At 47.5% G+C, this 22,500-nt stretch overlaps 4 protein-coding genes across 19 annotated transcripts in view; 1 reads left to right on the forward strand and 3 right to left on the reverse strand.

The window, feature by feature from the left end:
* deaf1 (DEAF1 transcription factor) overlaps positions 1 to 3,196 on the reverse strand; it is a 27,783-nt gene extending 24,587 nt beyond the window's left edge. For both annotated transcript variants that reach the window (XM_062548076.1, XM_062548075.1), the window contains exon 1: positions 2,786 to 3,196. In XM_062548076.1, coding sequence (XP_062404060.1) covers positions 2,786 to 2,990 — 205 coding nt within the window. In that variant the 5' untranslated portion in view covers positions 2,991 to 3,196. The remainder of the gene's footprint in view (positions 1 to 2,785) is intronic.
* Positions 3,197 to 3,323: 127 nt separating this feature from the next.
* On the reverse strand, positions 3,324 to 5,203 carry bet1l (Bet1 golgi vesicular membrane trafficking protein-like). The gene is made up of 4 exons (XM_062548094.1): positions 4,942 to 5,203; positions 4,594 to 4,679; positions 4,409 to 4,465; positions 3,324 to 4,281 (listed from the first exon to the last, which is right to left on the reverse strand). The coding sequence occupies exons 1-4, from the start codon at positions 4,961 to 4,963 to the stop codon at positions 4,114 to 4,116; spliced, it is 333 nt and encodes a 110-aa protein (XP_062404078.1). The 5' UTR covers positions 4,964 to 5,203; the 3' UTR covers positions 3,324 to 4,113.
* Positions 5,204 to 5,219: 16 nt separating this feature from the next.
* kcnj11l (potassium inwardly rectifying channel subfamily J member 11, like) lies at positions 5,220 to 19,894 on the forward strand. Of its 15 annotated transcripts, none has more exons than XM_062548087.1 (9): positions 5,305 to 6,046; positions 9,692 to 9,899; positions 11,598 to 11,834; positions 15,102 to 15,371; positions 16,362 to 16,569; positions 17,959 to 18,691; positions 18,737 to 18,832; positions 18,878 to 18,894; positions 18,929 to 19,894. In XM_062548087.1, exons 2-6 carry the CDS (start codon positions 9,741 to 9,743, stop codon positions 18,387 to 18,389), a joined length of 1,305 nt encoding a protein of 434 aa, XP_062404071.1. In that variant the 5' UTR covers positions 5,305 to 6,046; positions 9,692 to 9,740; the 3' UTR covers positions 18,390 to 18,691; positions 18,737 to 18,832; positions 18,878 to 18,894; positions 18,929 to 19,894. The 15 variants fall into 15 exon arrangements, with proteins under 15 accessions (XP_062404065.1, XP_062404074.1, XP_062404066.1 ...); XM_062548091.1 differs by having other exon boundaries at positions 17,959 to 18,657; positions 18,706 to 18,753; XM_062548093.1 differs by lacking the exon at positions 18,929 to 19,894 and having other exon boundaries at positions 17,959 to 18,674; positions 18,706 to 18,753; positions 18,785 to 18,832; positions 18,878 to 18,891.
* Positions 19,895 to 21,817: 1,923 nt separating this feature from the next.
* The window catches only part of LOC134094232 (CD59 molecule (CD59 blood group)), a 4,787-nt gene continuing 4,104 nt past the window's right edge, over positions 21,818 to 22,500 (reverse strand). Inside the window, exon 4 of the mRNA XM_062547680.1 lies at positions 21,818 to 22,127. Coding sequence (XP_062403664.1) covers positions 21,922 to 22,127 — 206 coding nt within the window. The 3' untranslated portion in view covers positions 21,818 to 21,921. The remainder of the gene's footprint in view (positions 22,128 to 22,500) is intronic.

Consider the following 22,500-nt stretch of genomic DNA (forward strand, 5'->3'; position numbering starts at 1 on the left):
AACAAATAAACAAACACGACCATTTAGATCGGAAACAAACAAACAAAAAAACACGACCATTTAGACCGGAAACAAACAAACAAACAACCAAGACCATTTAGACTGGAAACAAACAAACAAACAAACACAACCTTTTAGACCTGCGCCACCTGACCAACCCCTCGGCCATTTATACTTTATCCCTGCACCGGACTACATCTGCACCGGGCCACACCTGCACCTGGCCACACCTGCACCTGCACCGGGCTACACCTGCACCGGGTCACACCTGCACCGGGCCTCACCTGCACCTGCGCCAGGCCTCACCTGCACCTGACTACACCTGCACCTGCACCGGACTACACCTGCACCTGCACCGGGCCACACCTGCACCGGGCCTCACCTGCACCGGACCTCACCTGCACTGCACCGGGCCTCACCTGCACCGGACTACACCTGCACCGGGCCTCACCTGCACCGGACCTCACCTGCACTGCACCGGGCCTCACCTGCACCGGACTACACCTGCACCGGGCCTCACCTGCACCGGACTACACCTGCACCGGGCCTCACCTGCACCGGACTACACCTGCACCGGGCCTCATCTGCACCTGCACCGGGCCTCATCTGCACCTGCACCGGGCCTCACCTGCACCTGCACCGGGCCACACCTGCACCGGGCCTCACCTGCACCGGATTACACCTGCACCTGCACCGGGCCTCACCTGCACCGGACTACACCTGCACCTGCACCGGACTACACCTGCACGGGTCACACCTGCGCCGGACCACACCTGCACTTAGCATGAGATGTAGTAGTCACGGTTACTGAGTTGGTATAATATCCATGTGCAAGTGCAGTATGACTAAGTTAGTGTACAAGTGCAGTATGGCTTAGTTAGTGTGCAAGTGCAGTATGGCTTAGTTACAGTAGTGTGCAAGTGCAGTATGACTAAGTTAGTGTACAAGTGCAGTATGGCTTAGTTAGTGTGCATACAAGTGCAGTATGGCTTAGTTAGTGTGCAAGTGCAGTATGGCTAAGTTGGTCGGAGCCCACCTCATATGCAGACGGGCCACTCCTCTTTAGAGCTATTACTGATTAAAGGGATATTCCGCCATTTTTGGAAATACGCTCATTTTCCACCTTCCCTCGAGCAAAACGATCGATATTTACCTTGTTCCCGTTCATCCAGCCATTCTGTGAATCTGGCGATACAACTTTTAGCTTCAGCCTAGCATAGATCATTGAATCGGATTAGACCATTAGCTTCTCGCCTGCTAGCTTCATGTTTAAAAGTGACTAAGATTTCTGGTAATTTTCCCATTTAAAACGTGTCTCCTCTCAAGTTAGAAAGTGCAATAAGACCAACTGAAAATGAAACCTGGCGTTTTTCTAGGCTGATTTGACATGGAACTATACTCTCATCTGGCGTAATAATCAAGGCAACTTGCAGCTACTGGCACTACTACTGCTTGTTGTCTATGGGGACTATTTTCAGATGCTGCGTAAGATATCACTGCGCCTATGGTACGTTTGCAAGTTGCCTTGATTATTACGCCAGATGAGAGTGTAATTCCATGTCAAATCAGCCTAGAAAAACGCCAGGTTTCATTTTCAGTTGGTCTTATTGCACTTTCTAACTTGAGAGGAGACACGTTTTAAATGGAAAAATTACCAGAAATCTTAGTCACTTTTAAACATGAAGCTAGCAGGCGAGAAGCTAATGGTCTAATCCGATTCAATGATCTATGCTAGGCTGAAGCTAAAAGTTGTATCGCCAGACTCACAGAATGGCTGGATGAACGGGAACAAGGTAAATATCGATTGTTTTGCTCGAGGGGAGGTGGAAAATGAGCGTATTTCCAAAAATGGCGGAATATCCCTTTAAAGTACACAACCACAAATCGTTGGGATGTGTAAAGTGCAAATAAAAACAGAATTTGATAATATTCAACTCTCGTAAACCCACATTTAGCAGCAAAAAGGACATAGACAACATTATAATGTTGAAAATTAAAAAAAAAAAAAAAAAAGTTGGGACAGGAAATGTTTACCACTGTGCTGCTTTACAGTTTACCTGTCTTCACCACTGTGCTGCTTTGTGCACGAGGCTTACAGAGTGATGAATACCCCTACAGTACATGAAGACCCCTACAGTACATCTTTTAATACCCAATCGTGTTGCCAGTTGCCCTGATTAATGTACAGAGTGATGAATACCCCTACAGTACATCTTTTAATGCCCAATCGTGTTGCCAGTTGCCCTGATTAGGCTAATTGTGAAACATTCATCCTTTATAAAAAAGACTTTCATTATGCCTTCCCAACTTTTTCAGCATTGTACGTTCCACCTCTTTTTAAAACATGTTGCTGGTAGCCTAAAATTCAAAATGAACATATATTTTCCATGAAATGGTCGAATTTGTAATTTTCTACATTTGACTGTTGTCTGTGTGTCCTTTTGCAACTAGGAGATTAAGATATTTGCAGATTATTACATTCTGTTTTTATTCATATTTTACACAACGTCCAAACTTTTCCCGATTTGGGGTTATAGTACAAGATAGAAAATCGATGCACCAAGCATACAGAGAATGCAATAATAACTTGTTATGGAGCACAGAGTAATGGAACAATGTTATTAAACTCGATATAATAGTTCATATTATAGTCAGACGAGCTGAAAAACCTATTAGGATTTAAGAAGGCTAACGTTAGCCGATACAACCACGAGCTGCTTGCTAACATTAGCTTGCAAACCCGAGTACAATCAAGAAAAAATAGGTTATTAAAAAAAAACCTTTCCTGCAAATGTGGATTGCGTATCGTCTGGATTCGGCAAGGACTCGGCCCCAATGTCGATGTTAGCTTCTCCCATTACAGTCATCGTCGTGCCTTCGGCCTCCGATTCAGTATCCGAATCCTCCCCCTCCTCTACTGCCCCGACAGTCGTGCTTTCGGACGCGCCATCCAACCCCAGTTGTTTTGTTGCCGAGTGAGACTCGTCCATTTCCCTGACTTACCGATTTGAGCCGAGTATATCCGAGAGCAAATATGGCGGTGTGTCCTGGGGTTTCGGGTTTCATTAAAATCAGCGCAAATGCACGTTATTTCAACACGCTTGCAAATAAAGAACTTATTAAAGTCCTAACAGGTGATACCAGATTAAATATACAATTGGAAATGGCTTCCGTTTCCAAGTCGTTGGTGGAACTGACAGGAAGGAGGCAAAACGGAAATTACCGAAAGAAAACGACGTGACACGAGATGACGCTCTACACCAGACAGAGCCAATCAGTGACGTCAAGGTCTGCCTTAAGATGTTTTATTCAGTAAGCAATCAACCATTTCTTTATTTTATTCAATACAATTTCAGTGTTTGAATAAAAAATATTTGCCATTCTAAAATCATAACATCAGGATTTTAAAGCTTGTTAAAAAGTAATGCTCTAGAAAAATGAAAATAATCATGATCAACTAACACTTCACATACATTTCTCTGGATACTAAAAATGATCCTTCTGTACAGACCAAAATGAAAGACAACATCTTTACTGTGTACCAAATACAAACATGTTTAGTTCAAACATGTGGGATCAGAGGACAACACACATCTGATCTCATAGTAAAGTCAGAGACCACCATCATTACCATCATCATAACTATAACATCTGATCTCATAGTAAAGTCAGAGACCACCATCATTACCATCATCATAACTATAACATCTGATCTCATAGTAAAGCCAGAGACCACCACCATCATTACCACCATCATAACTATAACTAGCAAATAGTTTGCTCAAAGAAGTATTTAAATAGGTGTAAACACACACACACACACACACACACACACACACACACACACACACACACACACACACACACACACTCTCTCTCTCTCTCACACACACACACACCCTTACCCAATTCGGTCATCAAACATGACACATCCCTAGACAACCTGGTCTTGCTGCTGCGTGCAATGCCCCCTTCCTCTAGTTCTCCCTAGAAGAGGGCTGGGACCCACAAAACATTTATCACAGAAATGTAAACAGGTACCCACTGGAATGAGGGGTTACTTCTCATAAAACTGAGATTACAGGTCAGTCTTCCCACTGAAGAGCTGCTTGGTCAGTTCTGGACCCTGGACACCAGGTAGTACAGGAGGAAGAAGACCAGCACCAGGCCCACGGACACATAGCACAGCAGCCTGCGGTTGTCCTTGCCGGAGCGCACCATGGTAGAGAATCTCTTCACGCTTCCTGTTAACAGACCTGTGGCACTCAGGAAATTGGAATCCTTCAGATGGGAGATAAGAGACAGCACGACCGTTACTCTCAAAGCTTTGAGGCGCGCTGACAATGGTAGCAGTTGGTGATGGTTTGAAATTTTACAGTGGGGAACACCGAAGAAGACAGACACCAACCATGCCATCCAGGTAGCTGTTCTGCTCCTCTGCGTCTTTGTCAATGTCGTAAGCAAGCTGTGAGAGAAGACATGACAAGACAAGAGAAGACATGACAGTTCAGTAGCAATAAAGACCATAAAAGCATCAATGGCAGTGTACGAAAACTTGATCAGTATCTTAGGCAAATATCCCGTTTAGCCTACCGATTTTAGCCTGGAGACTTTGGTCGCCAGGTTTTCCGCCAGAAGCTTATTCTCTGAATCCAACATATCATCCACACTGCCATGTCCTAAGGTGAGAAAAGACATTAAAGGTGCAATATCAGGATGCTGTCATCACTGAGTTTAGTAGGGTTGTGCGTATCAAAACACAAACTAGCTTGGCAGAATTGCAAACTAGCAAGTTAGCCTCAGAGAATCTCATTCAGACAAAACACTCTTGACCAAGCACAATTTGTATTTCTTGGGTAAATGTGAACACCAATCTTATTCAGATGATAAAAAAAAAACCGCATATAATTCTAATTAGTTAAAAATGCGACGTGTCACTACCTCGGTTCCACGACTCAGCCATCTTTCCCCGAAGCTCCACGAAGCCAAAGTGTTACGTATTAGACGTAAATACTGAGATAAGTTAGAGCCAAAAGTATCCTCTCGGCTTGGTGCATATATACCTGTGTTAAAATCCAATAAAATATTTTAGATTAAAGGACACATTGAAATGTAGCAGTCCCCCGTTAAAGACACAAAGCAATTTGTTTCGATAAAAGTTGAGAAACTCACGTTACCAAAGAAGAAGAAGGAGGAGGAAGTCGAGGCATTATGGGATATGTTTATCCACCCATCGCTAATGTCTTTTTCGTTATCTAATGTTTACTGGCCAATGCATTAGTGGGTGGGTTGTGACTAGTAAGTTACCATTCCCGTATTTTTAAGGTCACGTAGCTGTGTGTTTTGTGAGTGTTTCTTTTTTCAGACTTAACACTTGCATGTTGAAATTGTTGCGGGGCACCGTTGGGATTTTCTTTCTCCCGACTGGACTGGATGGATGCTAGTTGTGATGGCAATGACAGCTAACGGTAGCTTCGCTGCGGCCTCCTCTCCTGCAGCAAGATTACTGGATACTGAGTAAAGATTTGAAGACAGCCTGCCTGCCATGGCGAATTTACAGTCCTTCATTGCATTGATGGGTGTCATGGTTTATTGTTTACTTAGATACAGTTTGTGTGTAGAGTTGAGTGGGGAAGCTTAGTTGAAGATAAGGTTAGCTTTGGAGCGTTTGTTTGTGACATTGTTTGTTTGTGCTGTAGAGTTTCATAGTTTCGTAGCATGCTGTTCTATTAGAAATAGCAATGTAGATGCCCATGTCAAATGTAGATGTAGATGTCAAATCATGCGGTAGGACTGTGACCTGACAGTAGCCTAAAACATACTAGTTTGTAAGTGGCTGTAGTATCGGTAGATGTTTTGATGCCATTATGCTGGAAGTAGGTTCAACTTTATGTATTGCTTCGTCATGTGATTCTATGATTTCAACAGTCTCTATGCACGGTGTCTCTTCTCAGGGGAGATTGCAGGGCACCTGCTTTCTGGTTGACCTCTCAAATGGTCAGGGGCAGGACGGCTCAGAAGGCGGCGAGCTCTTGTGTTGGATTTGGTATGTAACCAGCATGTTCTCTCGCTCAGCCCTACACGTGTAATGCAATCATTGACAAATGCATGACTGTGCTTATTAGTTCCTATCAAGTGCTTATGATCACTGTACTTGGCCCAGATATCCCATGGTCTATATGAGCCTCTCGTGTCTTGGTCTGGGTTGTTATAACCAGGGTTGTTTCCTAATGATCAAGAACGTAAATACTGTCAGAGCTGCAGAGGAGGACAGGGTTCTACTGTCAGAGCTGCAGAGGAGGATAGGGTTCTACTGTCAGAGCTGCAGAAGAGGATAGGGTTCTACTGTAAAGGGTTCTACTGTCAGCTGCAGAGGAGGATTGGGTTCTACTGTAAAGGGTTCTACTGTCAGAGCTGCAGAAGAGGATAGGGTTCTACTGTAAAGGGTTCTACTGTCAGCTGCAGAGGAGGATAGGGTTCTACTGCTAGAGCTGCAGAGGAGGACAGGGTTCTACTGCCAGAGCTGGAGAGGAGGATAGGGTTCTACTATCAGTCCTGATGGAGTTCTGCTTCCTTCCTGACGGAGTTCTGCTTCTTACTTGGACAAGAAGGGACTATGTACAGTATGTGTTAGGATCAGATCGATATGTCGGATCACTCAGAAGAATTAGCTGTAGAGATGAGCAGCAGAGTACTCGGCTAAAAGCTTCAGCGTGTCAGCTAACAACCCGCTGTTCTCTCCCCCCCACAGCCACACAGCTAACGACCTGCTGTTCTCCCCCCCCACAGCCACACAGCTAACGACCTGCTGTTCTCCCCACACAGCTAACAACCCGCTGTTCTCTCCCCCCCACAGCCACACAGCTAACGACCTGCTGTTCTCCCCCCCCACAGCCACACAGCTAACGACCTGCTGTTCTCCCCCCCCACAGCCACACAGCTAACGACCTGCTGTTCTCCCCACACAGCTAACGACCTGCTGTTCTCCCCCCACAGCCACACAGCTAACGACCTGCTGTTCTCCCCCCACACAGCTAACGACCTGCTGTTCTCCCCCCACACAGCTAGGGATGCAACGGTTTTCAATAATTTATTGAACCGTTCGGTTTGGCCTGTTCGGTTCAATAGACTCACCTAAACCGCAATATTTCGGTATACGCGACATTAAACTTTTTATTTAATACAAGGTTATTGCGCGCGCGTAGCCTGGGAGCGATAGAGAGGAGTGCTTAGGACCCGGGGGATGCGTTTTCTCTGACTGTTCAGCTTGCCTCTCGTCAACCTTGCAACAACCAATCAGAATTTTACTGAATTTCCCAAGAGCCAATAAGCGCGTTGAAATGCAAATGAAGGAGTCATGTGAGAAGAAACAAACTTTACCGGCGGCTGCATGATCATGGCGACATTTGAAGTAGCCCACGAACAAGGCAAAAAGACCGTCAGTAAACAAAGCACAGTGTGCATTGCAAGCACTGCTTCACAACGATCACCTAATAAAGGTAACACATCCAACATGTCGGCCCACTTGCGCCTTCATCACCCGGCTGTAACCTTAAGTGGAGCAGCACGGAGAGTTAGTTTGCCACCGAAAACCCAACCATCCATTGCTGCAGCCTTTCGACAACAATATTCCTATAATTCCCAAAGACATAACGAATACGACGGCGTATTAGGGCCACGTATATATACTTTGTAAAGACGCAAATTTGCCACTTTAGAAGGTCGAAAATTTGCCACATTATAAAGTCTGTGTAACGGTGTAACCGGTGCCCTGCGTTGATTGCTCGCTAGAGTAGCCTAAGAAAGCGTGACGCCGACACATGTGAGTGTATTCTCTTTTTGATAGTTTACTGGAAAATATTGTAGGGATGGGAGGTTATAGGAGATGGGGAGGCTGACATGTCATTCCAAACTTGGGTCATTTATTTTCCTGACGTTGTACATGCTAGGCTACGGGCAGCGGGAGGTGTCCACTCGAAAAACAATAAACTCACTGCTAAATCAGTCAATCGCTCGTCCACTCGTCAATCACACAACTCTCTCGCACACACACGCACACACACACACACACACACGACAGGAGACACAGGGGAAACAGACACTTTGTGAAGTGGCAAATTTGCCACTTTCTTCTCGGAATATTGCCCCCCCCTGACAACAGGTTGCAATAATGTTCATTTCATTGTTCTAATATTTTTAATGCTGCACTGCACTTTTGTCTATGTTTACATTTTTTACGTTCATAAAAGAGGACAGGGCAGGCACTCCCAAATCAAATATCCATTTGAAACTACACATAATACTACCTCACCAATTATTTTGAGAAGATTTTCAGAATTGTTCACTACTTTTTTGAGGGTGTATAACAGTTAAGTATTTTCTTTAAATGTGTGAAGAACAGTGAGTTTATTAAATAAATAACTACACATTACTTTATGCTGCACTGCACTATGGATAACATTGCCTGTTTATGACAGAAGGCAATGATGGTGTTCTTTTCTTTTAATACATTTTTGTGATTCTGCTTCATCTGTGTCAGGCTATGCATTTAATATTTTCTCTGCAAGTGTAAGTAGAAGCACATTGTTGAAATAGAAAAGGCAAATATAACCTCCTGTATGCTAGAGGCAAGATAATATTGATATATTGAAACCGAACCGTTACCGTGGCCCAAAAACCGTGATACAAACCGAACCGTGGCAAAACTGTACCGTTGCATCCCTACACACAGCTAACGACCTGCTGTTCTCCCCCCCCACAGCCACACAGCTAACGACCTGCTGTTCTCCCCCCACACAGCTAACGACCTGCTGTTCTCCCCCCACACAGCTAACGACCTGCTGTTCTCCCCCCACACAGCTAACGACCTGCTGTTCTCCCCCCACACAGCTAACGACCTGCTGTTCTCCCCACACACAGCCACACAGCTAACGACCTGCTGTTCTCCCCCCACACAGCCACACAGCTAACGACCTGCTGTTCTCCCCCCACACAGCTAACGACCTGCTGTTCTCCCCCCACACAGCCACACAGCTAACGACCTGCTGTTCTCCCCCCACACAGCTAACGACCTGCTGTTCTCCCCCCCCACAGCCACACAGCTAACGACCTGCTGTTCTCCCCCCACACAGCTAACGACCTGCTGTTCTCCCCCCACACAGCTAACGACCTGCTGTTCTCCCCCCACACAGCTAACGACCTGCTGTTCTCCCCCCACAGCCACACAGCTAACGACCTGCTGTTCTCCCCCCACACAGCTAACGACCTGCTGTTCTCCCCCCACACAGCTAACGACCTGCTGTTCTCCCCCCACACAGCCACACAGCTAACGACCTGCTGTTCTCCCCCCACACAGCCACACAGCTAACGACCTGCTCTTCTCTCCCCACAGCTAACGACCTGCTGTTCTCCCCACACAGCTAACGACCTGCTGTTCTCCCCCCACACAGCTAACGACCTGCTGTTCTCCCCCCACACAGCCACACAGCTAACGACCTGCTGTTCTCTCCCCCCACACAGCTAACGACCTGCTGTTCTCCCCCCTCACAGCCACACAGCTAACGACCTGCTGTTCTCCCCCCACACAGCCACACAGCTAACGACCTGCTCTTCTCTCCCCACACAACCACACAGCTAACGACCTGCTGTTCTCCCCCCACACAGCTAACGACCTGCTGTTCTCCCCCCACAGCCACACAGGTCGGCACTGTGCAGAGGCGTGAGGGGTGCGGAGCTGCAGGATGTTGGCCCGGAAAGGCCTCTTACCGGACGGGTTCCTCCTGACCCGGCTGGCCGAGGATGCCACCCACCCTAACCGGTTCCGCTCCAAGTCCCAGCGGGCCCGCTTCATCACCAAGACTGGATCCTGCAACGTGGCCCATAAGAACATCAGGGAGCAGGTCTGCTAAATGAATAAATAATCTGTATCTAAATATCTGTTGGGTGGAGCAAGGTGTGTGTGTGGGTTCTGACTGGCTAATCCAGGGCTATTCAACTTCAGTACCAAGAGGGCCGAATGGAAAAATCACTGGGTTTTCAGGGGCCGCATAAAATAAGACGCCGCAAAATAATTGTATCCAACAATATTTGATAAAATCAGAGTAAAATTCAGTTAAATTCAATTGAATTTTATACACTGGCATAGAAACTAAGAACATAGCCTATTATCCATATCCATAAAAAAATCTTCTCAGACAGGTGATAGGCTGCCACACAAACAACAAGTATTTGAAAACACCCAGGCTAACCATAGTATTTCATACCTGATGTCTGATAGCTGCCATATCATGCATCAGTGGGAAAAAATGCAGTGTTGATTTAACTAGCCTACGTCAAGATAATTAGGCTCATAAGTGTTTCAAACACACACAGTAGCCTACAGCGCCAATCTCTCAAATATACTTAGCATTGAATTTAAAGAAAAAGTAATGCCAGCTCTGCCTCTGTTTATCTGTTTCACAATTTCTTACCGCCAAAGATTCTAAACTTTGAGCCTGCGCAAATCACAAACAATAACATTCCCACGAGTGGAGTGAAGATGGCTCTGTCTAAAGAAACGTCTAATTGACAACGAGAATCGTTCATTTTACCCTCTGCAACAAGTACGAGACTTTCATGTTTATTGTGCAACGAATCCATCGCTGTAAAGAAGGAATATAAAGTCAAGAGGCAATTCTCTACAAACCACAGCTCCTGCACTAACTTTCCCGAGGGCTCGGAGGAACAGAGACCGGGTATGATTGTAACATTTTTGATTTGCGCACGCTCGAGGTTTAGAATCTTTGGCGGTAAGAAATCGTAATTTAATCAACATTTAATGATAACATTTAAAACGAGTTACACATTTGGAAATGTCAGTTTGTGTAGTGATGTGCTGTGTTCTCTGAGTGAAGATAACTGGAAGAATTAGTCTGGCCAATAGGGGCGGGCCGACAGTGCGCTACTCGCCAATCATATGAAGATCTGTGCACACCCGTCAAAGCGAGTTCATTCACATGACGAGACACGCGGGCCACAGGAAATTTGAAGCGGGCCACATCTGGCCCGCGGGCCGCTAGTTGAATAGGCCTGGGCTAATCTGTAAGATCTGTTGGGTGGAGCAAGGTGTGTGTGTGTGTGGGTTCTGACTGGCTAATCTGTAAGATCTGTTGGGTGGAGCCAGGTGTGTGTGTGGGTTCTGATTGGCTAATCTGTAAGATCTGTTGGGTGGAGCAAGGTGTGTGTGTGGGTTCTGATTGGCTGTGTGTGGTCCGCAGGGTGGAGGCTGTGGGTGTGTGTGTGGGTTCTGACTGGCTGTGTGTGTGTGGGTTCTGATTGGCTAGTAAGATCTGTTGGGTGGAGGCTGTGTGTGTGTGTGGGTTCTGACTGGCTGTGTGTGGTCCGCAGGGTGGAGGCTGTGGGTGTGTGTGTGGGTTCTGACTGGCTAGTAAGATCTGTTGGGTGGAGCAAGGTGTGTGTGTGGGTTCTGACTGGCTAATCTGTAAGATCTGTTGGGCGGAGCCAGGTGTGTGTGTGTGTTCTGACTGGCTGTGTTTGGTCCGCAGGGTGGAGGCTGTGTGTGTGTGTGTGGGTTCTGACGGGCTGTGTGTGGTCCGCAGGGTCGCTTCCTGCAGGATGTGTTCACCACCATGGTGGACCTGAAGTGGCAGCACTCTCTGCTGATCTTCACGTCGGCGTTCCTGTGCTCCTGGATGCTGTTCGCCATGGTGTGGTGGCTCATCGCCTTCGCCCACGGCGACCTGGAGCCCCGCGACCCCGACAGCGTCGGACACGTGCCCTGCGTCACCGCCATCCACTCCTTCACCTCCGCCTTCCTCTTCTCCATCGAGGTGCAGGTGAGTCACCGAGACCAGGTGTGTGTTGTGTGGACCAGGTGTGTGTTGTGCGGACCAGGTGTGTGTTGTGTAGACCAGGTGTGTGTTGTGTGGACCAGGTGTGTGTTGTGTGGACCAGGTGTGTGTTGTGTAGACCAGGTGTGTGTTGTGTAGACCAGGATAGTAAACACTCATATGGGGATAGTGAACGCTTATATGGGGATAGTGAACGCTTATATGGGGATAGTGAACGCTGATATGGGGATAGTAAACGCTTATATGGGGATAGTAAACGCTGATATGGGGATAGTGAACGCTTATATGGGGATAGTAAACGCTTATATGGGATAGTAAACGCTGATATGGGGATAGTGAACGCTGATATGGGGATAGTGAACGCTTATATAGTGATATGGGGATAGTGAACGCTGATATGGGGATAGTAAACGCTCATATGGGGATAGTGAACGCTGATATGGGGATAGTGAACGCTGATATGGGGATAGTAAACGCTCATATGGGGATAGTGAACGCTGATATGGGGATAGTGAACGCTTATATAGTGATATGGGGATAGTAAACGCTGATATGGGGATAGTAAACGCTTATATAGTGATATGGGGATAGTAAACGCTCATATGGGGATAGTGAACGCTGATATGGGGATAGTAAACGCTCATATGGGGATAGTAAACGTTTATATAGTGATATGGGGATAGTGAACGCTGATATGGGGATAGTAAACGCTTATATGGGGATAGTGAACGTTGGTATGGGGATAGTGAGCGTTGATATGGGGATAGTGAACGCTGATATGGGGATAGTAAACGCTCATATGGGGATAGTGAACGTTGATATAGGGATAGTGAACGCTGATATGGGGATAGTAAACGATAGTAAACGCTTATATGGGGATAGTAAACGCTGATATGGGGATAGTGAACACTGATATGGGGATAGTGAACGCTTATATAGTGATATGGGGATAGTAAACGCTCATATGGGGATAGTAAACGCTTATATGGGGATAGTGAACGTTGATATGGGGATAGTAAACGCTGATATGGGGATAGTGAACGCTGATATGGGGATAGTGAACGCTTATATAGTGATATGGGGATAGTGAACGCTGATATGGGGATAGTAAACGCTCATATGGAGATAGTGAACGCTTATATGGGGATAGTGAACGTTTATATGGGGATAGTAAACGCTGATATGGGGATAGTGAATGCTTATATAGTGATATGGGGATAGTAAACGCTCATATGGGGATAGTAAACGCTTATATAGTGATATGGGGATAGTGAACGCTGATATGGGGATAGTGAACGCTGATATGGGGATAGTAAACGCTTATATGGGGATAGTAAACGATAGTAAACGCTTATATGGGGATAGTGATTGCTCATATGGATGGTGAATGCTGATATGGGGATAGTAAACGCTTATATGGGGATAGTAAACGCTGATATGGGGATAGTAAACGATAGTCAACGCTTATATGGGGATAGTGATTGCTCATATGGATAGTGAATGCTGATATGGAGATAGTAAACGCTGATATGGGGATAGTGAACGCTGATATGGGGATAGTGAACGCTTATATGGGGATAGTGAACGCTGATATGGGGATAGTAAACGCTTATATGGGGATAGCGAACGCTTATATAGTGATATGGGGATAGTGAACGCTTATATGGGGATAGTAAACGCTGATATGGGGATAGTGAACGCTTATATGGGGATAGTGAACGTTTATATGGGGATAGTAAACGCTGATATGGGGATAGTGAACGCTTATATGGGGATAGTGAATGCTTATATAGTGATATGGGGATAGTGAACGCTCATATGGGGATAGTAAATGCTTATATAGTGATATGGGGATAGTGAACGCTGATATGGGGATAGTGAACGCTGATATGGGGATAGTGAACGCTGATATGGGGATAGTAAACGCTTATATGGGGATAGTAAACGATAGTAAACGCTTATATGGGGATAGTGATTGCTCATATGGATGGTGAATGCTGATATGGGGATAGTAAACGCTTATATGGGGATAGTAAACGCTGATATGGGGATAGTAAACGATAGTAAACGCTTATATGGGGATAGTGATTGCTCATATGGATAGTGAATGCTGATATGGAGATAGTAAACGCTGATATGGGGATAGTAAACGCTTATATGGGGATAGTGAACGCTGATATGGGGATAGTAGTAAACGATAGTAAACGCTGATATGGGGATAGTGATTGCTCATATGGATAGTGAATGCTTATATGGAGATAGTAAACACTGATATGGGGATAGTGAAAGTTGATATGGGGATAGTGATTGCTTATATGGGGATAGTAAACGCTGATATGGGGATAGTAAACGCTTATATGGGGATAGTAAACGCTGATATGGGGATAATAAACGCTCATATGGGGATAGTGAACGCTCATATGGGGATAGTGAACGCTTATATGGGGATAGTAAACGCTTATATGGGGATAGTAAACGCTGATATGGGGATAGTGAACGCTGATATGGGGATAGTGAACGCTTATATGGGGATAGTAAACGCTGATATGGGGATAGTAAACGCTGATATGGGGATAGTAAACGCTCATATGGGGATAGTGAACGCTGATATGGGATAGTAAACGATAGTGAAGGCTGATATGGGGATAGTGAACGCTGATATGGGGATAGTGAACGCTGATATGGGGATAGTAAACGCTGATATGGGGATAGTAAACGCTGATATGGGGATAGTGAACGCTCATATGGGGATAGTAAACGATAGTAAACGCTTATATGGGGATAGTAAACGCTGATATGGGGATAGTAAACGATAGTGAACGCTGATATGGGGATAGTAAACGCTGATATGGGGATAGTGAACGCTTATATGGGGATAGTGAACGCTGATATGGGGATAGTAAACGCTGATATGGGGATAGTAAACGCTGATATGGGGATAGTGAACGCTGATATGGGGATAGTAAACGCTGATATGGGGATAGTAAACGCTGATATGGGGATAGTGAGCGCTGATATGGGGATAGTGAGCGCTCATATGGGGACAGTAAACGCTTATATGGGGATAGTAAACGCTTATATGGGGATAGTGAACGCTGATATGGGGATAGTAAACGCTGATATGGGGATAGTAAACGCTGATATGGGGATAGTGAACGCTGATATGGGGATAGTAAACGCTGATATGGGGATAGTAAACGATAGTAAACGCTGATATGAGTTTGGGCGGTTGGTTCTGTGTGCGTTTCCCAGGTGACCATCGGGTTCGGCGGGCGCATGGTGACGGAGGAGTGCCCGCTGGCCATCACGGTGCTGATCATCCAGAACATTCTGGGGCTGATCATCAACGCCGTGATGCTGGGCTGCGTCTTCATGAAGACGGCTCAGGCCAACCGGCGCGCAGAGACGCTCATCTTCTCACGCAACGCCGTCATCGCCCCGCGCAACGGGCGCCCCACCTTCATGTTCCGCGTGGGAGACCTCCGCAAGAGCATGATCATCTCAGCCACCATCCAGCTGCAGGTACACACACACACACACACACACACACACACACACACACACACACACACACACACACACACACACCTGCACACCTCCGCAAGAGCATGATCATCTCCGCCACCATCCAGCTGCAGGTACACACACACACACACACACACACACACACACACACACACACACACACACACACACACACACACACACACACACACACACACCTGCACACACACACACACACACACACACACACACACACACACACACACACACACACACACACACACACACACACACACACACACACACACACACACACACACACACACCTGCACACACACACACACACACACACACACACACACACACACACACCTGCACACCTCCGCAAGAGCATGATCATCGCTGGACACACCCACCCACCGCTGGACACACCCACATGATGATGGACACACCCACATGATGATGGACACACCCACATGATGATGGACACACCCACATGATGATGGACACACCCACATGATGATGGACACACCCACATGATGATGGACACACCCACATGATGATGAACACACCCACATGATGATGAACACACCCACATGATGATGGACACACCCACATGATGATGGACACACCCACATGATGATGGACACACCCACCCACCGCTGGACACACCCACATGATGATGGACACACCCACATGATGATGGACACACCCACATGATGATGGACACACCCACATGATGATGGACACACCCACATGATGATGGACACGCCCTAATGAGCACCTCAGGATCCACTCAGATCACTTACAGCACACAGTTCACACAGTTCACGGTAGCATCAGTGTGTGTGTGTGCATGTGCGTGTGTGTGTGTGCGTATGTGCTGATGTGCTGATGTAAGTAATGACATTAACCTCTGTGTGTGTGTGTGTGTGCTGGTCAGGTAATCAATAACATTAACCTGTGTTTGTGTGTGCGCCCGTGTGTGTGTGTGTGTGTGCTGGTCAGGTGATCCGGCGCACGGTGACGGCGGAGGGGGAGGTGATTCCGGTGTGTCAGCTGGACATCCAGGTGGAGAACCCTCTCCGCAGTAACGGCATCTTCCTCGTGTCGCCCCTCATCATCAGCCACACCATCGAGCGCGGCAGCCCCCTCTACGAGATCTCCGCCCAGTCCCTCACCACAGAGGACCTCGAGATCATCGTCATCCTCGAGGGTGTGTGTGTGTGTGTGTGTGTGTGTGTGTGTGTGTGTGTGTGCCCAGTCCCTCACCACAGAGGACCTCGAGATCATCGTCATCCTCGAGGGTGTGTGTGTGTGTGTGTGTGTGTGTGTGTGTGTGTGTGTGTGTGTGCGCCCAGTCCCTCACCACAGAGGACCTCGAGATCATCGTCATCCTCGAGGGTGTGTGTGTATGTGCGTGTGTGTGTGTGTGTGTGTGTGTGTGTGTGTGTGTGTGTGTGTGTGTGTGTGTGTGTGTGTGTGTGTGTGTGTGTGTGTGTGTGTGTGTGTGTGTGTGTGTGTGTGTGTGTGCCCAGTCCCTCACCACCAAGGACCTTGAGATCATAGTCATCCTCGAGGGTGTGTGTGTGTGTTTATGTGTGTGCGTTTATGTGTGTGTGTGTGTGTGTGTGTTTACGTGTGTGTGTGTGTGTGTGTGTGTGTGTGTGTGTGTGTGTGTGCAGGTGTGGTGGAGATTACAGGCATCACGATGCAGGCGCACCTCCTACACCCCTGAGGAGATTCTGTGATGATAGTGTGTGTGTGTCTGTGTGTTTATATATGTGTGTTTATTAGAGCTGGGCACATAAAAGGGATATTCCGCCATTTTTGGAAATACGCTCATTTTCCACCTCCCCTCGAGCAAAACAATCGATATTTACCTTGTTCCCGTTCATCCAGCCATTCTGTGAGTCTGGCGATACAACTTTTAGCTTCAGCCTAGCATAGATCACTGAATCGGATTAGACCATTAGCTTCTCGCCTGCTAGCTTCATGTTTAAAAGTGACTAAGATTTCTGGTAATTTTCCCATTTAAAACGTGTCTCCTAGTTAGAAAGTGCAATAAGACCAACTGAAAATGAAACCTGCCGTTTTTCTAGGCTGATTTGACATGGAACTACACTCTCATCTGGCGTAATAATCAAGGCAACTTGCAAACGTACCATAGGCGCAGTGATATCGTACCTAGCATCTGAAAATAGTCCCCATAGACAACAAGCAGTAGTAGTGCCAGTAGTTTGCCAGTTGCCTTGATTATTACGCCAGATGAGAATGTAGTTCCATGTCAAATCAGCCTAGAAAAACGGCAGGTTTCATTTTCAGTGATGTTTGCAGAAAAAAATGCCATGGCACTTGCATTCATATGGCAGCACATTTAAAATAAATATGTGCTATATATTGCTTTTGAATTCGTTATTGAGTTTTGCGTATAATAATGCGATTAATCATGATTAATCAGGGAAATCATGTGATTAATCGCGATTAAAATTTAAAAAATGCCCATTCCTAGTGTTTATATATGTGTGTGTGTGTGTGTGTGTGTGTGTGTTTATACATGTGTGTTTATATATGTGTGTGTGTGTGTGTGTGTGTGTGTGTGCAGGGGTGGTGGAGACGACGGGGATCACGATGCAGGCGCGCACCTCCTACACCCCTGAGGAGATCCTGTGGGGGCGGCGCTTCGTGTCCATCATGACGGAGGAGGACGGCCGCTACTCCGTCGACTACTCCAAGTTCGGCAACACGGTGCCCGTGCGGATGCCCGCGCTGAGCGCCAAGGAGCTGGACCAGACGCGGGGGGTGCAGGAGGGGGGTCCGTCGGAGGGGCAGCCGCAGGGCTGGGGGCTGGTGCGGGCGGGGCGCGGCGGGTACCGGCGGGGGGGCAGGGCCTGTGACGGCGCCGTGACCTCGCGACCCCCCTGGTACGCCCCCGCCGACAAGGACGAGGACAAGAACGCCCAGAAGAAGAGCGTCAAGCTGGAGGAGATCGGCAGGGAGATCCGCGATGAGTCCATCGAGGAGATGAGCGACTGAGACACACACACACACATACACATGCACACATACACACACACACACGTGAGTCCATCGAGGAGATGAGCGACTGAGACACACACACACATACACATGCACACACACACACACACATGCACACACACACACACGTGAGTCCATCGAGGAGATGAGCGACTGAGACACACACACACACACATGCACACACACACCATCGAGGAGTCCATCGAGGAGATGAGCGACTGAGACCACATCTCACAATAAATCTCCAAGCGCATCTGAGGAGGAGGTCCATATGAGGTGGAGGTCCATATGAGGAGGAGGTGTGAAGGAGGAGGTCCATATGAGGTGGAGGTGTGAAGGAGGAGGTCCATATGAGGTGGAGGTGTGAAGGAAGAGGTCCATATGAGGAGGAGGTCCATATGAGGTGGAGGTGTGAAGGAGGAGGTCCATATGAGGAGGAGGTCCATGGAGGTCCATATTATGAAGGTGGAGGTGTGAAGGAGGAGGTCCATATGAGGAGGAGGTCCATATGAGGTGGAGGTCCATATGAGGTGGAGGTCCATATGAGGTGGAGGTTTGAAGATGGAGGTCCATGTGAAGGTGCACAGCAGGGCTCCAGGCTCATGTCCAGTTGCTCATGCTGATAAGTTGTTTATTTATCATATCGTATTTATTGAATCAGACATGCTGTCACTGTACTTGCATTTGGATGTTGTTGTTGTTGTTGTTGTTGTTGTTGCTGCTGCAGCCATGGATATGTAATGTTCCTATATTCGCCAGTATATTTCTACAATAACTGGGCCAAATCCCCTCAGACACAAGCCGTTCCCATGACAACCACCTCATTCCTCACACACACCTGCTCCCCTGTTTATAGCGTTCCATTCACTGGACCCGTTAGAACCTGCCAGTCTTTCCATCTACTAAACCCTGTGGTTCTGTCAACTGGACCCGTTGGAACCTGCCAGTCTTTCCATCTACTAAACCCTGTGGTTCTGTCAACTGGACCCGTTAGAACCTGCCAGTCTTTCCATCTACTAAACCCTGTGGTTCTGTCAACTGGACCCGTTAGAACCTGCCAGTCTTTCCATCTACTAAACCCTGTGGTTCTGTCAAGTGGACCCGTTAGAACCTGCCAGTCATTCCACCAACCGGAACCATTACATCCCTAGAACCTGCCGATCATTCCACCCCCCAGAACCATTAGAACCTGCCGATCATTCCACCCCCCAGAACCATTAGAACCTGCCAGTCATTCCACCCACCGGACCTGTTAGAACCGGCTGGTCATTCCATCCATTCTGATGTCCATCAGCTGATTGGTTCCTCTCTTAGTCCACTAGGTGTCCAGGAGAGCGGTACGGACGTTCCTCTGAGTCCCCTACCGTACCGAACTGTACTGTTATGTGTTAATTTATGTCCCTACTGTACTGTACTGTAGTGTATTGTGTGCTTATTTATCTATTTATTGATGTATTTATTGATTGTTTATTTATTTGGATAAATATATGGTGTATTCTTTATTCTTTGTCTGGTAATTATTATGGTATTGATGCAACAGCTGATGGCTGGAGTTTACAACCACAGAGGCTAACACAGTCCTACACACACACACACACACACACACACACACACACACACACACACACACACACACACACACACACACACACACACACCTCTATCCCTGGAGGTTTGGCATTAAAAATCAAGGGAACCGCTTCCTCCAACTCTATGAAACTCCTATCAAGTATATCACCAGACCTTTTTATCAAATATTCTTTTAATTCTGTTATTTACAAAAAACATCATCTTAAACAGACATTTTGGTGTGACCATGGCAGGAAAACTAAATGGGTTCAGATCACTCACAGTTAGTCTTTTTAATGGGATTAAATAATGCCATTAACACGTAGACCAGTCCATACTCAATACTGATGCACATAGACCAGTCCATACTCAATACTGATGCACGTGGTTAAAATGTTGATGGAACCTTCAATATGTGGGCTGCTGGAATCTTTCAACATGTGGGTAAATGTAAACATGAACTAAAATTACAGCCCATAGAACAACACTTAAACATTAACCACACTGGCAGCCAATCGGTGGGTGTTGGGGTGGTGTTGAGGTGGTGGTGGGGTGATGTTGGGTTGGTGGTGGCTAGAGTTGGGTATCGTTTGAATTTGAATGATTCCGATTCAGATTCCTTGTTTCCATTCCGGTTCCTAACGATTCTCGATCCCGATTCTTGTAAGAGGCAGGGTCAAAAAAGTTGAGGATATTTTAAATGACCTAGCTAACCAACGGTCTTTCTGAATGACATAGTCTGACATAGTCTCAATCAATTTAATTCTATGAACTTTTTCCTTTTTATGAACTTCACTATACATTTCTCACATAGGGCTGTTTTCAACTACAATATAAATATCAAATCTATGAACTGTCGTCTTGTTGCCTCAGCTCGGTTATGCAAACACCTTCTTCGTTGATGTTTAGCGGCTTCTTCTTCCGGTTCGCGCACTGGGAATCGAAACTAGGAATTGAAATTGAATTGGAAAGCTAGTCCCGGGTCCCATCGATTCTCGATACCCAACCCTAGTGGTGGCGTCGTGGGTGGTGTTGGAATGGTATTGAGGTGGTGGTGTCATGGGTGGTGTTGGGATGGTGTTGGGGTGGTGGTGCCATGGGTGGTGTTGGGATGGTGTTGGGGTGGTGGTGCCATGGGTGGTGTTGGGATGATGTTGGGGTGGTGGTGTCATGGGTGGTGTTGGGATGATGTTGGGGTGGTGGTGTCATGGGTGGGTGGTGGTGGTGTCGTGGGTGGTGTTGGGATGGTATTGAGGTGGTGGTGTCATGGGTGGTGTTGGGATGGTGTTGGGGTGGTGGTGCCATGGGTGGTGTTGGGATGATGTTGGGGTGGTGGTGTCATGGGTGGGTGGTGGTGGTGTCGTGGGTGGTGTTGGGATGGTATTGAGGTGGTGGTGTCATGGGTGGTGGTGGTGTCGTGGGTGGTGGTGGTGTCGTGGGTGGTGGTGGTGTCGTGGGTGGTGTTGGGATGATGTTGGGGTGGTGGTGTCATGGGTGGGTGGTGGTGGTGTCGTGGGTGGTGTTGGGATGGTATTGAGGTGGTGGTGTCATGGGTGGTGGTGGTGTCGTGGGTGGTGGTGGTGTCGTGGGTGGTGGTGGTGTCGTGGGTGGTGTTGGGGTGGTGTTGGTGTTGGTGTTGGGGTGGTGGAGTCGTGGGTGGTGTTGAGGTGGTGGTGTCATAGGTGAGCTTGGGATGGTGTTGGGGTGGTGGTGTCGTAGGTGGGCTTGGGATGGTGTTGGGGTGCTGGTGTCGTAGTTGGGCTTGGGATGGTGTTGGGGTGGTGGTGGTGTTGGGGTGGTGTTGGGATGGTGGTGGCGTCGTGGTTGGGCTTGGGGTGGTGTTGGGATGGTGGTGGCGTAGGTGGTGTTGGGGTGGTGTCGTGGGGTGGTGGTGGCGCCGTGGTTCAGTGAAGCGGCGATCGCGGCTCTCATGGTCGTGTCCAGCGGCGTCAACGGCGGGTCACATGACCCAGCGGCCGATCAGCACCGGCACCATCGCCCCGAGCAACAGGAGGGCGGGCTGGCTGGTTGCCGAGGCGACGGCTCCGTTGCACAGGTTGCTGCTGCAGCAGCGGTAGGTGAAGCCGTCCACCGACGGGAACATCTGCGTCAGACGCAGGTTATCGCAGTCCGTGTAGCGGATACACTGACGAATGGTCTTGCCACCTGAACACAAACACACCGCACTTACACATGTGTGTGTGTGTGTGTGTGTGTGTGTGTGTGTGTGTGTGTGTGTGTGTGTGTGTGTGTGTGTGTGTGTCTGGGTATATGTGTGAGTTTGTGTGTATGTGTGTATCTGTGTGAGTGTGTGCCTGTGTGAGTTAGTGTTTGTGTGTGTGTCTGTGTCTGTGTGTGTGAGTGTGTGCCTGTGTGAGTTAGTGTTTGTGTGTGTGTCTGTGTGAGTTTGTGTGTGTGTGTGTGTCTGTGTATCTGTGTGAGTTTTTGTGTGTGTGTATCTGTGTGAGTTTGTGTGTTTGTGCCTGTGTGAGTTAGTGTTTGTGTGTGTGTCTGTGTCTGTGTCTGTGTGTGAGTGTGT

Source organism: Sardina pilchardus, chromosome 10 (assembly GCF_963854185.1).
Source record: "Sardina pilchardus chromosome 10, fSarPil1.1, whole genome shotgun sequence".
NCBI classification, from domain to species: Eukaryota; Metazoa; Chordata; class Actinopteri; order Clupeiformes; family Clupeidae; genus Sardina; species Sardina pilchardus.